The sequence below is a fragment of the Sinocyclocheilus grahami genome, unplaced genomic scaffold (assembly GCF_001515645.1).
Source record: "Sinocyclocheilus grahami isolate Dianchi unplaced genomic scaffold, SAMN03320097.WGS_v1.1 scaffold247.1, whole genome shotgun sequence".
In the NCBI taxonomy this organism is placed as follows: domain Eukaryota; kingdom Metazoa; phylum Chordata; class Actinopteri; order Cypriniformes; family Cyprinidae; genus Sinocyclocheilus; species Sinocyclocheilus grahami.
This window is the reverse complement of record NW_015505426.1, coordinates 612,962-626,335: the sequence shown is the minus strand read 5'-3', so window position 1 is coordinate 626,335 and position 13,374 is coordinate 612,962. Positions and strand designations below refer to the sequence as shown.

General features: G+C 38.0%; 1 protein-coding gene across 1 annotated transcript in view; it reads left to right on the top strand.

Annotated features, from left to right (window-relative positions):
- The first annotated feature begins 441 nt into the window (after positions 1–441).
- LOC107598202 (PX domain-containing protein 1-like) overlaps positions 442–13,374 on the top strand; it is a 22,262-nt gene continuing 9,329 nt past the window's right edge. The window contains exons 1-3 of the mRNA XM_016289473.1: positions 442–1,259; positions 12,406–12,497; positions 12,694–12,811. Of these exons, the coding sequence (XP_016144959.1) occupies positions 1,010–1,259; positions 12,406–12,497; positions 12,694–12,811 (460 nt within the window). The 5' untranslated portion in view covers positions 442–1,009. The remainder of the gene's footprint in view (positions 1,260–12,405; positions 12,498–12,693; positions 12,812–13,374) is intronic.

The window sequence follows — 13,374 nt, the reverse complement described above, 5'->3', positions numbered from 1 at the left end:
GAAACACCAGGAACAAAGACAGGGGCAAAACACAACTAAACCGGTCCATGATCCTGACATTTAACACCAACATTACAAAATCTATACATATATCCTTGTGACATATCCTTGTGACAACTTCCCTGTGTGACAACTAGCTTATTGTACAATATTCATTACATATATCACTAATCTAATATAATATAATAAAACTATATAGGCCTATAGTAGATTTTACTTTTTTAATTTTATAGAATTTGAAACAACGTGTCAATCGACCACATGTATAATGACTAAATTTTCCAAATATAGAGCACATAGAATGACGTTCACTGTGTTTGAGTGACAGGTGCACTGCTCTCTCTCTCTCTCTCTCTCTCACACACACACACACACACACACACACACACGTAAATTCCTCTCATAGCGCTATTGGGGAAAGAGAATGAGGGGGAAGGAAGGGTGAAGATTCAATTTCTGTCAACAGAAGGAAACGCAGTCATTTTATGCCAGTAACAAAACTCTCTGCTTTACACTGTCTGCTATTCACTCTGGTCAGCTGATCGACTCTGGACTTTATCTGTGATTAACAACATCTAATGGGATTAAAGAGGCTCAAGTTACCGACGCGTACAAGCGAACTGTCGTAGCCCGTTATAATAAATTGGATCAGACATGCATTGAGGGAACGCCTAAACTTTTTGACGGATCGATGTGCGTAAATTTGGATAAAACGTCCGACGTCTTGACATCTGCGCACCCAGCTGAAGAAAAACGAAAGGAGTATGCTTAGGATAATATTTTAACTAGCTACTTGATATTTGTGAAGTTAAATCCTTCTACCACGTTTGAAGACGCAAACGAATCGAAACCGTCAGTTTCCTTTAAACAAGGTCAATTATTATCCTTTACATGTGTGGGTTTCCCCTCAGACTCGACCATGAGTCAGTTTAACTGACTTGAATGCTGTTGAAGTTGAGCAGAAGGATAAATCCACCCATTACAGAATGCTGGAGTGAGGGTACTAAAGATGGCATCAGCGATTTTTGAGGGCACATCCCTGGTGAACATGTTCGTGAAGGATTGTTGGGTTAACGGGATCCGCAGGCTCGTCATTAGAGGAGAGGAAGAGGAGTTCTTTGAAATAAGGACTGAATGGTCAGACAGAACTATACTCTACCTGCACAGAAGCTCCTCAGATTTGGGAAGACTTTTAAAAAGACTCCTGGAATGTTTCCCCGAAGACAGGCGAGATTTATTAAAGTCCCCTCTGATAGAAGGTAGGTGTCAGAAGTGTTATTCAATTCTACTCGAATCATCTTCTATTCTATTCTAAAGTCGTTACTGTACTACCGTTTGTCGTTTACTCGAGTTATTTAATATTTTTGTTTACTTTTACTTGCTACATTTAAAAGAGAAACAGTTTTTGCATATAACAGCATTTCTGCAGACTGCAACGCAGTCTTTACTTGATTACACCTAATACTCTTCCCTACGCTTGAAAATCTGCTGTAATTATCTCAAGAAGCAATTTTAGCCAGATTAAAATGATTTTTGTTGATGTAACATAATATAGTAAGGATTATTCAGTCATATTAAATAGTATTTAATGTAGAACAAAACCAGTTCATTTAAGCACAAGGATACCTAACAAGGAATAATGTGTACTGTACTCTAATTTCAAAATCCAGATGTTTTCCACTGAAATTATCCACTGGAAGCAAACGTGTTTCTTTGTTTGGGAAACAGGTTAAGTTATTCTGCTTAATAATTCACACTGGACTAGATACAGTGACACACAAACCAGACCTATCATGTGGTTTCTTGGCTTTTGAAACAGATGAGTCAGTGAGTGACTATAGCTTTCTGAATATAGAGCAGCCTTTTTTAGATTTCACATGCCAGGACAGGCCATACGACATATTGAGATTAAATTGTTAAAGTAGACTTAAATTATACCCCCCTCCCCCCCACCTCCGTAAAAAGTACCTATTTATACGGATTTACCCAAGACACTTATCCCAAAATTTAGTAGCTAGTATCCCAATGCATTTTCCTGAGAAATTTACTAAATGTTTCCCTCTATTGGATTGTAGCACAACATGCAGTGCTAAAAAGTCAAATTGGCTCAAACTTCAAGTGTCCCATGAGACTCATATAAATTAGTCCTGCAGCTGTAGTTTGATTCGTTTCTTCAGTCTACTGTTCTCTTTGTGATCAGTTTTGACAAATATCTTCACTGTGCAAGATGACTTGTTAGGTTTGTGAAATTGAAACAATAGAAAAGGTATGGTTCATGTTTTTGTTTTTGTTAAAGATACCATTAGTTGACAGTGTTAAGCTACTTAATATAGATGAATGACTTGAGAACATCACAGAACTCTTTTAACCAGACCGGCTGGCATGCCATTCAAGGTTGGCATGATGCCTAGCACGTGTCATTCCAACAAAATTGTTTTGCATTGGTGGTTTTTTTCTTTGTCTGTAGCAGGGGTGAGACCAGAAATGTTTAAGTGGGTGGGCCTACATAAAACAGGGTGAGCAAAGTATAGCATATGAAAACTGCATGTCAAATTGCCAACAGAAAAAACAGCACAAAGGTTCAATACCCAATACTTCTAAAGCATTGATTAACATTAATGTTAATTTTAAAATGTATTAATACATTATTAAAATTAAAAGTTGTTAACATTTCTACTCAAGCTAACATAAATAACAATGAACAGCCATGTTTTTATTAACTAACCTTAACAAAGATTAATAAATAAATACTGTAACAAATGTATTGCTCATTGTTAATGTTAGTTAATGTATTAGCGTTAACTAAAGGAAGTTTATTGTAAAGCATCACCTCAGTCTGAGACAACAGGACTTCCCAGATGATCTCATAATCAAATGTCTCTGTCAGTTCATGTTCAAAGGAGGGTAAACATCGAGGACCATCGAAATGAGCGCAGCTGAAAATATGCAGTTTGTTGTGGAGAACAGTATCTAGCACAACGTTTATGTTTTTCCACAAAGGATGCATCTGTTTAGCTGATCAAACACTGTACCTATGCTCATATGATGCTTCAAAAACGCTTGGCTCAGAAGTTTCCAATCTATAACTCTAGTACCTGCGAGTGGTCTGGCTTTATTTGTCTGGATTCATTGCTGAGACTTTCAATTGGGATATTCAATGTACTTTTTTAAAGAATTGGTCTGATTAATGTTTGTTTCAATATTTTCATATTCAACTCCACAAACACACACATTTTACTATTAAGTCATAAACATAACATTGTGTGTGGGAGTAACAGAAACTGACAAATCATCATTTTGACAAGCGTATGGTATGCGCCCATAGGAAGAGGGAAATTTGCCTGTAATTGAAACTGCCTGTAATTGACCATGAAAACTCAAGTTTAATATTTTTTTAAACTAAATATATAAAGTTACAGGGAAATAAGATGTTGGTTATTATTATCGTTTAATACATTACATCCATTTGGAATATGACCAACTTCTCATTGGGTGGGCCACAGTTCAAAATGGGTGGGCCCATGCCCACCTGGGCCCACCCGAAGCTTTGCCACTGGTCTGTAGACATCAAGGCAGAGTCAGTCTTGGAAACCATGTGCCAAAGGACTTTTTTATAGTGGCTACATTGCCTGACCTTTATCCCTCAGACAGAAATTAGCATTCCCAACCTTTGAAAACAATATCACAAGCACCCCAGAAACAAGACAGGAAGGAAATTACTCACTTCCAGAATACTGACCCCACCCCTTTCCACCCTTCTTTCAGTGTTATTTTTTGTACCTTACTCTCTGTTGTTCAGATGTTATTGTATCTATAGTTTGAGTCTGTGCTACTACTCAGGTTTTTATGTTTGTGTCAGTGTTGTACAAAAGTCTGTTTATTGTACCTTCTCTTCATTGTCCAATCCTATGCTGTTCAAAATATTCAATTTGCATAGTTGCATGTATGCAAAAAAAGCCTTGAATGGATACCTATTTGGCTCATTCCGACTGCTTGTTTTTGAGTTAAAAATCATCACCTTAGCAACAAGTGAGACATGGTAATAATGATTTTTATACTGCAAAAACTGTATTCTTTCTATCCCCTTACCCTACCTCTAAACCTACCACTCACAGGAAACTTTCTGCTATTTTAGATTTTCAAAACACTTTCAAAACCAAAAATGTCCCCACATGGTTAAAATATACTGGTATTACTATACTTATACATTTGGTATATAATACCAGGTATACATGCGCGCACACACACACACACACACACACACACACACACACACACACACACATACATATACTTCATATATAGGCACATCTCACATGCATGATTTTTCAAGCAGAAAACGTAATGGAACTTCAAACGGAAATCAAATGGAACAATACAAATCCTCAGAAATTATCACTTTTATCAGTTCAAGCATATTGCCCAATGCATACCTTCAACATGCTTTGTTTACTGAGTTTTGTACATGACAGTTTTGATTCATGATTGATTTGATTAATGTTTTTTAAAATCTAGTTCTGCACTTGTTATCAGTTGTTAGTCAGAACCTTTAGAAACTTAGCTTAACTTAACTCTTACTGTATCTTTCTGTTGTTATCAAAGTCTGCTTTTTCTGGTTTGGACTACTGATGCAAACATGTAGATCCATGGCTGGATAAGTCCAACAGTCCCAGTGGATATATGTAGATATTGTGTTAATGCTTTACAGTTAAATAAACAGACATGACTAGATATTTTTGCTCTCATTTCTGTATTTTTCAACATAAGACAGGTTTCTTGTGAAACAGTTTTGTTCTTATCAGTTCTTGAGTTCAGTACATCTGCTTTAGTGAACTGCGTGTTTAGCCACATCATGCTTGTTTGCAACATCACTGAATAATGTTCATCTGAAAGTGTTTTATTGTGTCTGAGGGGCAGTTTGGTAAATGTGAATGCTGATTAGGGGAGAAAATCAATGAACTCAGTGACTTGAGAGTGTCTTTTTAAGACCACAGTTTTTACCCCATATAGGCTTAAATCTGTAGCCCACAGGAAACAGACACTTCCGCAGCAAATCCTGACAGGAAGAACACCAGAAGAGCATGGATATCTGTTGGGACAAACAGCACAGTTGGATTAAGTCACATTTTAGCTCGTATCTTGTTTGGGAAAAAGCGTAAGCATCTTCCTTAAAGGTGCACTATAGGATAGTATAGACTCGTACAAAAATAATCCCTCTCAATCATTACATTATGATCCACTAGAAGTGTGTGGTAGTGTTTGTGTCTACAGAGACATTATCCTTTGCTTGTATTTTCTTATTTGATTCTTCTATTGCTGTGCTCGCTCGTTTCTGGGCTGCAACCTTTGACCAGTGGGTGTGTGTCTGTGTCTGAAGCTCGGGAAGCTCCACTTGTAGTGTCTCAACACTAAAACAATTAGCTATATGTTGCTATTGCTTTGCTAACTTCTATCTGTAACTTAGCAGATTGCTAGGCATTGTAATTACTTTTTTATGATGACAATTATTGTTTGTAAGTGAGATCGACTGAAGACAGCTCACTCGCAAAAGTACAGCCAGTCATCTATTAGTGTAACTATTTATTAATATTCACAAAAAATAAAATTTATGCATAATGCACGCAATATTTGAAAACAATATTTGCAAAACACCTAATTTATCATCTTCCTGCAATTAGTCTGCTTTTGACTTGCTGCAGGTTGGGCTGTGTGTGTGTTCTGGCAATTGATATCATGCCAGGGGGTGTATACCTCTGATGGTGTTGAGCCTGTTCATGAGGAGGGACAAAGTATGAATATTTTTTACAAACAGTAAATTAAAATCCTGCATAGCGCCCCTTTAATCATCTAATTTTTTTTCCTAAATATAGATTATTTGCTGCAACGTGAATGTTCTTTTGCATCTGTCTGACTCATGCTGCCGAAGTTATCAAACTTCTACAATTCTTTGTATAATATCAGCTGAGTTCAGTTTTCTGTCCACAGTAACATTTAAAGGCCAGTGCCTTTTTTTCCAGTGTTTTTTTTTTGCACATTTTAAAGATCTATTTTTTAAAGTAAATATTTTTTTGTATCTGTGATATGCATAAATTGGAGGAATTTTTTCACATAGGTTGTATCTGTCCAAATCCTCTAATTTGTTGTGTGTAACATATTTTATTTTAACTGTATGATAATGATAAACATGAGTTGTTAAAGACACAGTATAACTCAGCTGTGGCTGCTTGAGTCAAAATTATCCAAAGCTGATTTAATGACCTAAAAATATACTGCCCTGAGGGGTGATGTCATCAGCATGAGACATTAGTAATGAATAGTCATTACATCAGTGTGGACTTTTGTGGACTCTTTCACAGTCTGAATAAGAAGAGGCTGTTGTGTAAAATTTTGTTTGTGACTTGAGATTGTGGTCGTTGTTGTTACCATCACTGACATCATAATTACAGCTCTGGGTTTTTGGTCTGAAAGATTAGACACGCTGATCAAAAACAACACAGATTCCTCATTGTTTTCAGTCTGACTTTCTTTGAAATACTCAAGATTGTTTCAATAATCTACAATTTGCCCTCCAACTAGTGCTGTCAATTGATTGTTTTCACGAACTCAGCCATACCATCACCCAGGGGCGTATCTAGGATTTTCATTTTAGGGGGGCACAGCCCCCAGTGAGGGTATAATAATAATAATAATAATAGCCTAAAAAAAATATATATATATACAGGTGGCGCGATATAAAGCCAGGTTTAAGTTTCCGTAAGAATATCTCAGTTTCCCGAGTGGAGCTGTATTAACCGGTGTACACCAATCTTTTACTCCGGCCGCAGCGCCGCTGGCAGAGGCAGACCAGCGGGGAGATGAGAGTCACAGAGGTACGTTAAAGCACATGTATACACTTTTCTTCATCGTCTTGTGTGAATTATTTTAATGTTACTTGCTCACTTTCCTAGTAAAGCTGTGCTAACCAGTATTTTCCTCCCGCAGTGCGCTGGCAGACCGGCGGGAGACTCGTGAAGACGAAATAAAGCAGTAAGAGAACATTAAATTGTTAGGTCAACTTTAAAACACATGTAATCACCTTATTTGTTTTATACCAATGCTATCTGAAAGGTATAAATGAAAGGTCTCTTGTTTCTCATTTTCCTCTTGACAATAGGTCTGGCAGTTCAAGGACGCTACGCCTCCTCACGAGCCTCCTGCCCAGCAGTGGAGCCAGGTAAGTGGCGCGCCGCGCACTCAGACCCCGCCCTGGGATGCGCGGCCTCCCGGGTTGGGTCCCTGTGTTCCACTTCTCTGCCCCACTGCGGGTACGTCGGTGGTCTCCCTAGTCCCGCTAGTTCGGTCGCTGGGGTCGGTCAACCTCTCAGCAGGTCTCTCAGTAGAGCGTGCGCAGTTGATGCTGAACTGCCTGGGATCCTTCCAGTGCAAGACGGCGATTCCACTGAGACAATTTCAGAGGCTCCTGGGGCATATGGCATCCACAGCCGCTGTCACGCCGCTCGGGTTGCTTCATATGAGACCGCTTCAGTGTTGGCTTCACGACCGGGTCCTTGCCGCACATCACGATGCAGTAGACGGTAAGTCTGTGGGGAAGCACGACCTGGTCATCAGGTTTCTCAGAGGGGCAAGGAGGTTAAATCCTCCGCGCCCTCACCTGTTACCCTCTTGGGATCTCCCCTCGGTCCTGACGGCCCTGAAGGAGGAGCCCTTCGAGCCTCTGCAGTCAGTAGAGCTTAAGGTTCTGTCATTAAAGACAGCGCCGCTGTCCGGTATAGACACGTGTTTAATGTCGTTGGTGAGGAGGAAAGCCTGTGTGTGTCCTATGCTTTAGCGGACAGCAAGAAACCCACAAAAATAAATAAATAACAGAGAGAGAATTATAATAATAACAGTTGTTCTCTCTATGATATTTTTCAATGTTTCAAGTGATGCAGGTGTTTTTTTCCCTGTTGGTTTTTTAAATAAAATATTTAATTTTTCATAATGTTTAATGAAATTATTTGGTAGTCTGAGGGGGGCGCAACCAAAAAATTTTGAGAACCACTGGTCTAAAGTAAACAGACAGTGTTTAAAAAGTGCAGTCCACATGTTTAAATTTGTTTATTACAGTGACTGTGAATTACCTAAAGTAGTGTGGTAAAGCAACAGATTTGTTTTTATATTTCTGCAATCTACTATTTATATTTTGAATAAATTCTGTTCTTTTTAACTTTTAACTTTATTTATGGAACACAGGTTCCAAAAAAAATATTAAGCAGCACAAGTTAATTAAATATAAATCAGCATAAGAATGATTTCTAAAGGATCATGTGACACTGAGGACTGGAGTAATGATGCTGAAAATTCAGTGCTGCATCACAGAAATAAATTATATTTTAAAGTATAGTAAGGTAGGAAACCAATATTAGAAATTGCAATAATATTTAACAATATTACAGTTTTTTTCTGTAGTTTTGATCAAATAAATACAGCCTTGATGAGATAAGAGACTCCATAAAAAAAAACATTATATAAAAGAGATATATATCAGATACCATAATAGGCCTGTGTGTGTGTCCCTTATTCTGTCCCTTATTTTTCAATGAAAAACCACGATTGTCCCTTATTTTCCTTTTCTGAAGTTGGCAACCCTAGTCAGTACGTCATAAATAAAACAAGGCATCAGTTTAATGTCGCGCCGCATCCAGTGTACACAGCATCACTGATTATAATGGTTCTACTGTATTTTGCCCCTCGCGTCCGGTGTAGACACAGTGTTTAATGTCGTTGGTGAGGAGGAAAGCCTGTGTGTGTACTATGCCTTCGCGGACAGCAAGAAACCCACAAAAAATAAATAACAGAGAGAGAATAATAAGAAGTTATTCTCTCTATGATATTTTTCAATGTTTCAAGTGATGCAGGTGTTTTTTTCCCTGTTGGTTTTTTAAATAAAATATTTAATTTTTCATAATGTTTAATGAAATTATTTGGTAGTCTGAGGGGGGCGCAACCAAAAAATTTTGAGAACCACTGGTCTAAAGTAAACAGACAGTGTTTAAAAAGTGCAGTCCACATGTTTAAATTTGTTTATTACAGTGACTGTGAATTACCTAAAGTAGTGTGGTAAAGCAACAGATTTTGATTAGCTGATTGGCATGTCACCATATTCTAATTTGTTGAGATAGTGAATTGGTGGGTTTTTGTTAAATGTGAGCCAAAATCATCACAATTAAAAGAACCAAAGACTTAAACTACTTCAGTCTGTGTGCACTGAATTTATTTAATACATGAGTTTAACAATTTGAGTTGAATTACTGAAATAAATGAACTTTTCCACGACATTCTAATTTATTGAGATGCACCTGTATATATATAATAAAAAAATGTTTCGGGGGGTTGTATACTAAACTTATTGCAGTATTCCACTGTATTGCATAGATAGGTATAACATTTGAGTACTGAATAAGCCAAATTCAAGTCTTCATGATCACTCACACACAACCTGTTTACTGTACAAACATACAATTTTACTGTTTGCATTTCTAGTACAACCCTCTTTCCTTAGCTCAAGTATACAAACCTCTTTGCCACATGCACTGGAATATGTATTATATTGAAAGTGACATTTTCAAATGAAAATGGCAACATCGTTTTATAAAGTATGTGTTCATATGTGCATAATTTTCGCTGGAGGAAACAGCTGTGGTGTGATGAGGGGTAAAGGCAGTGAAAACTTTTAGGGTGCTTTCACACCTGGCTCGTTGTTTCGGAACCTGGCGCGTTTCCCCCCTTAGCTCGAATCATTTGGGCATATGTGAGCATGGCAATCACGCCTGGATCTGCGCCAAAACAGTCGGTCCGAGATCACTTGAACGAGGTGGTCTCGGCCCGATTGAAAACGAACTCTGGAGCGGTTCTGTTGTAGTGAGAAAGCAATCCAATCTAATGGACCAACGAACCAGGCTATATCACAATGTATAATGGGTAATTACTTAAGTTCCGTGAAAAGCATTAGCTTTGTTGTTTTGCTAATACTTCAAAATGAATGTCTGTGAATGTCTGTGGGTGAGCACGTCTTCTCCATTCAAAATAAAAAAGCGCACTTTTTCATTTTATAATGCCATCTTATTGCTCTTCTTCCTAGTATGTGCATTTAAAAAAAGTTTTCCCGATGAATACTGGACTCCTGCTCAAAATGATAAATTAATATAAGGACAGCTCTACAAAAAAAAAAAAGAAGTTGTCGTTCCATCCTGACGGATGACAGCCGTGACAGCTAAGTGAAGTAAAAAGAAAGGCTGTGAAAGATGTCCACTGTCCCCCTGTATTGATTGACACTGGTCTCAGCCCCTTTAATTAAAAAGCTATTACAAAAGCACCACCCACTGAGCCTTAGCAAAAAACAAAGAAAAATTGCACTTTCCCCACGGTCCCTTACCAAAAGCTGCGCGAAGAGCGAGCTCTCCCGATTTAATGCACATTGCGACGGCTTGTGCGGGGCAGTGCTTATTACATCGAGCGACAGTGCTTATTACATCGAGCGAAAATTATGAAAAAGAAGGCTGTGAAACATGATCAGCTTTGCCCTTTTGGTGGTCACATTGTTTTTGATTACATTGGCGGTCACATTGATTTTGATAGATTTTTTAGGGCAAGTCGTTTTGGAGTTATTGCCGTTTATCTCTCTGAATGTGTCACGAATATCGAAAACAAAACTAACTTAACCCCGCTAGTGGAATCCCGGAAAATAAACCGTGGAACTTTGACCAATGAGACACAGTTTACTTGTGCGTGACTGATATTAACAAATTTGGTCCGTTTAGAAACTTTGCCATGTGAAAGCGAACCGCACCAAGAATAAAAAGCAGCATTGTAATAATTGTAATCCCTGTTTTGGAACAAAGCAAGCCATCTACAGGTGTGAAAGCACCCTATAGGCTGCAGTAGTTGGGGAACCGATTATTGCTCCCCCAGGATATTTTGTAAACTGGATTTATGACAAAGACCTGCACAGATGCAGGTATTATAACAATCGATAAACAAACACCTTGTCCTCTGTTTCTCGCTCTGCGCCGCTGCTGTCTGCGAATTGAAAAAGAACGCGCTGAAAGACAGGGAGGAGCCGATCGAAGTCTGTCGCTGTTTTCATATGAAAAATGGCCGCTCAGGGTTTAATTTGGATTTGTCTGTGCATGTTTTTTTTTACGCTCATAGATTTTGTGACCATTGCCATGCATTGTACGACTGATAAAACTGCAATGGCTGGAGTTAAAAATCTTCTTTTGTGTTCTACTGAAGAAACAAAGTCACCTACATCTTGGATGCCCCAGGGGTTAGCAGATAAACATAAAATTTTCATTTTTGGGTGAACTATCCCTTTAAACCTAGGCCCTCTCTCCCTACACTCGTCGAGGGAAAAAATAAACTACCAGCCTAGTTTACGGTGTCTTCTTCTAAAAGTAATCTTTGACAATTCTACTTTTGAAACGAGGCTAATCCAGCCTTAATCTGGTCACACATCAGTCGAGAAGCACAGTGCTGCGCACATCACATTTAAAAAATTCGAACACATTGTTTTCCATGAGTGTACGACTGTCCGCAAATCCCAGCTGCATCTCTGGGTGCAGTTTTCCATTAAATTGCATTATATTTGTCCCAAATTATTGTTAATGTACATAATAACTTCGTTCTAGGCTGGAAGATTGTGTATTGTGCAATTTTCAGCGATAAAGTCTGTAATTCATAGACTGCAAGAGATCGCACTTTTTCATTCTGTTTGCTCTGTTTTTCAATCAAAAATCGTATTTTTTTAAGAAGTAGTTATAAATTTAAAACTGTAATATTGTTGTCACAGTGTGTGGGAACAAAAAACCCCAAAAAACTTTATGTAGCAAACAGCATAAACAGCTGTGTGAAAATATTAGCAGCACTTGCTGTTGCTCCTCAGAGAATAAATCAATGCCTGGCCTTACTAAAACACTTCCATATAATTTGGCACATCCTCTCTTGAATGCCACTCTTATGAACCTTGAATGCCAATCTTATGAATGTAAAAACTGCTTTGAATGGACAGATAATGGGTTGAGTATTGTTAATTCAAAGGTCAGGACATTTATCAGACTTGCTCACATTTAAGCCAACCTTTTATAAACTAGGCAAGATTTTTTTCTATGGTCCCTTCAATGTTATATGGGGTCAGATAAAATTATTTTAGGTGTTGCCTGAAAGTGATATCGCTGCAACCTTGTATAAACTACATAATGATTAGTAAGCTCATAAAAGAAGTGGTAAAATAGTTATCGGTCTGTTAGCCAATTAGTCAATGAGCCACATCTCATTAGAACTGCACATAAAATCTTGAGCTGAGAGGCAGAATGCTGGTCTGATGAAAAAGGGTGAATATGCTGATATATTTGTGCTCTCACACAGGGCGCGTCAAGATTAAAGAAGCAAAAGACATTGAGACAAAGCTAAATGAAGTGGAGCGACTGGTGAAGAATGCCATTAACATGCCCTGGAAGGTGAGAGATCTAACTGATGACATCAGCAGGAAAAGGGCTTGTGTATTTGAGTGCAACAAACAAGAAACATGCCTTGTTATATTACTTTATTACCTCTTGCCAGCTAACAGCTTAATTGAATTACCTGAACATCTTCCTGAATGGTTTACTGGAAGTGTTATCTTAAATTGCATACTAAAATTATGTTTTCTCACAGTTTTCTAGGTCAGAGGTTGTCTTAACATTCTTTGAACGCTCGCAGCTTGACCAGGTCCTGAGGAACGACATTGTCCACAAAATTCAGCCATGCATTCAAAGTCCAGTTAAGATTTCAGGTATAGACTTTTAATGTTAAAATGCTTGATAATGTAACAAATCAGCTCATGGGAAATATGAATAACAAGGTCGTACAAGTATCTGGTGTCAGGGTTGTTATGGAACCAGGGGCCTGTTCGGCTTCCTGGGGTGTTACAGAGTATTTGTTAAATCTAGCTAACAAAATATATATTGTGTGTTTGAGTGGTCTAGACGCTACAATAATATTTATGGATATTACAATATTATATTATAGTGTAATATCGTTACAATTTAAGTAATACAATTAATAGTGCAATTATTGTAATACTTAAAAAAAATTAAAGGAACATTTAATCATCACAGTATAAAATCAAGGCCCTGTCCACACAAACACGGATATTTTCAAAACCGCAGCTTTTTGCGGTTTGGCTGTTCGTCACCACACGCAAACACAGTATCAGGTCACTGAGACCGAAACACTGAAACATGTTTGAAAACTCTTGCCAGGGTGAAGATTTTCAGAAACTCTGGTTGCAGTGTTGTCGTGTAGCCAGTGAAACTGGAGATTTTCTATCTCTCTCTCTCTCTCTCTCTCTCTCTA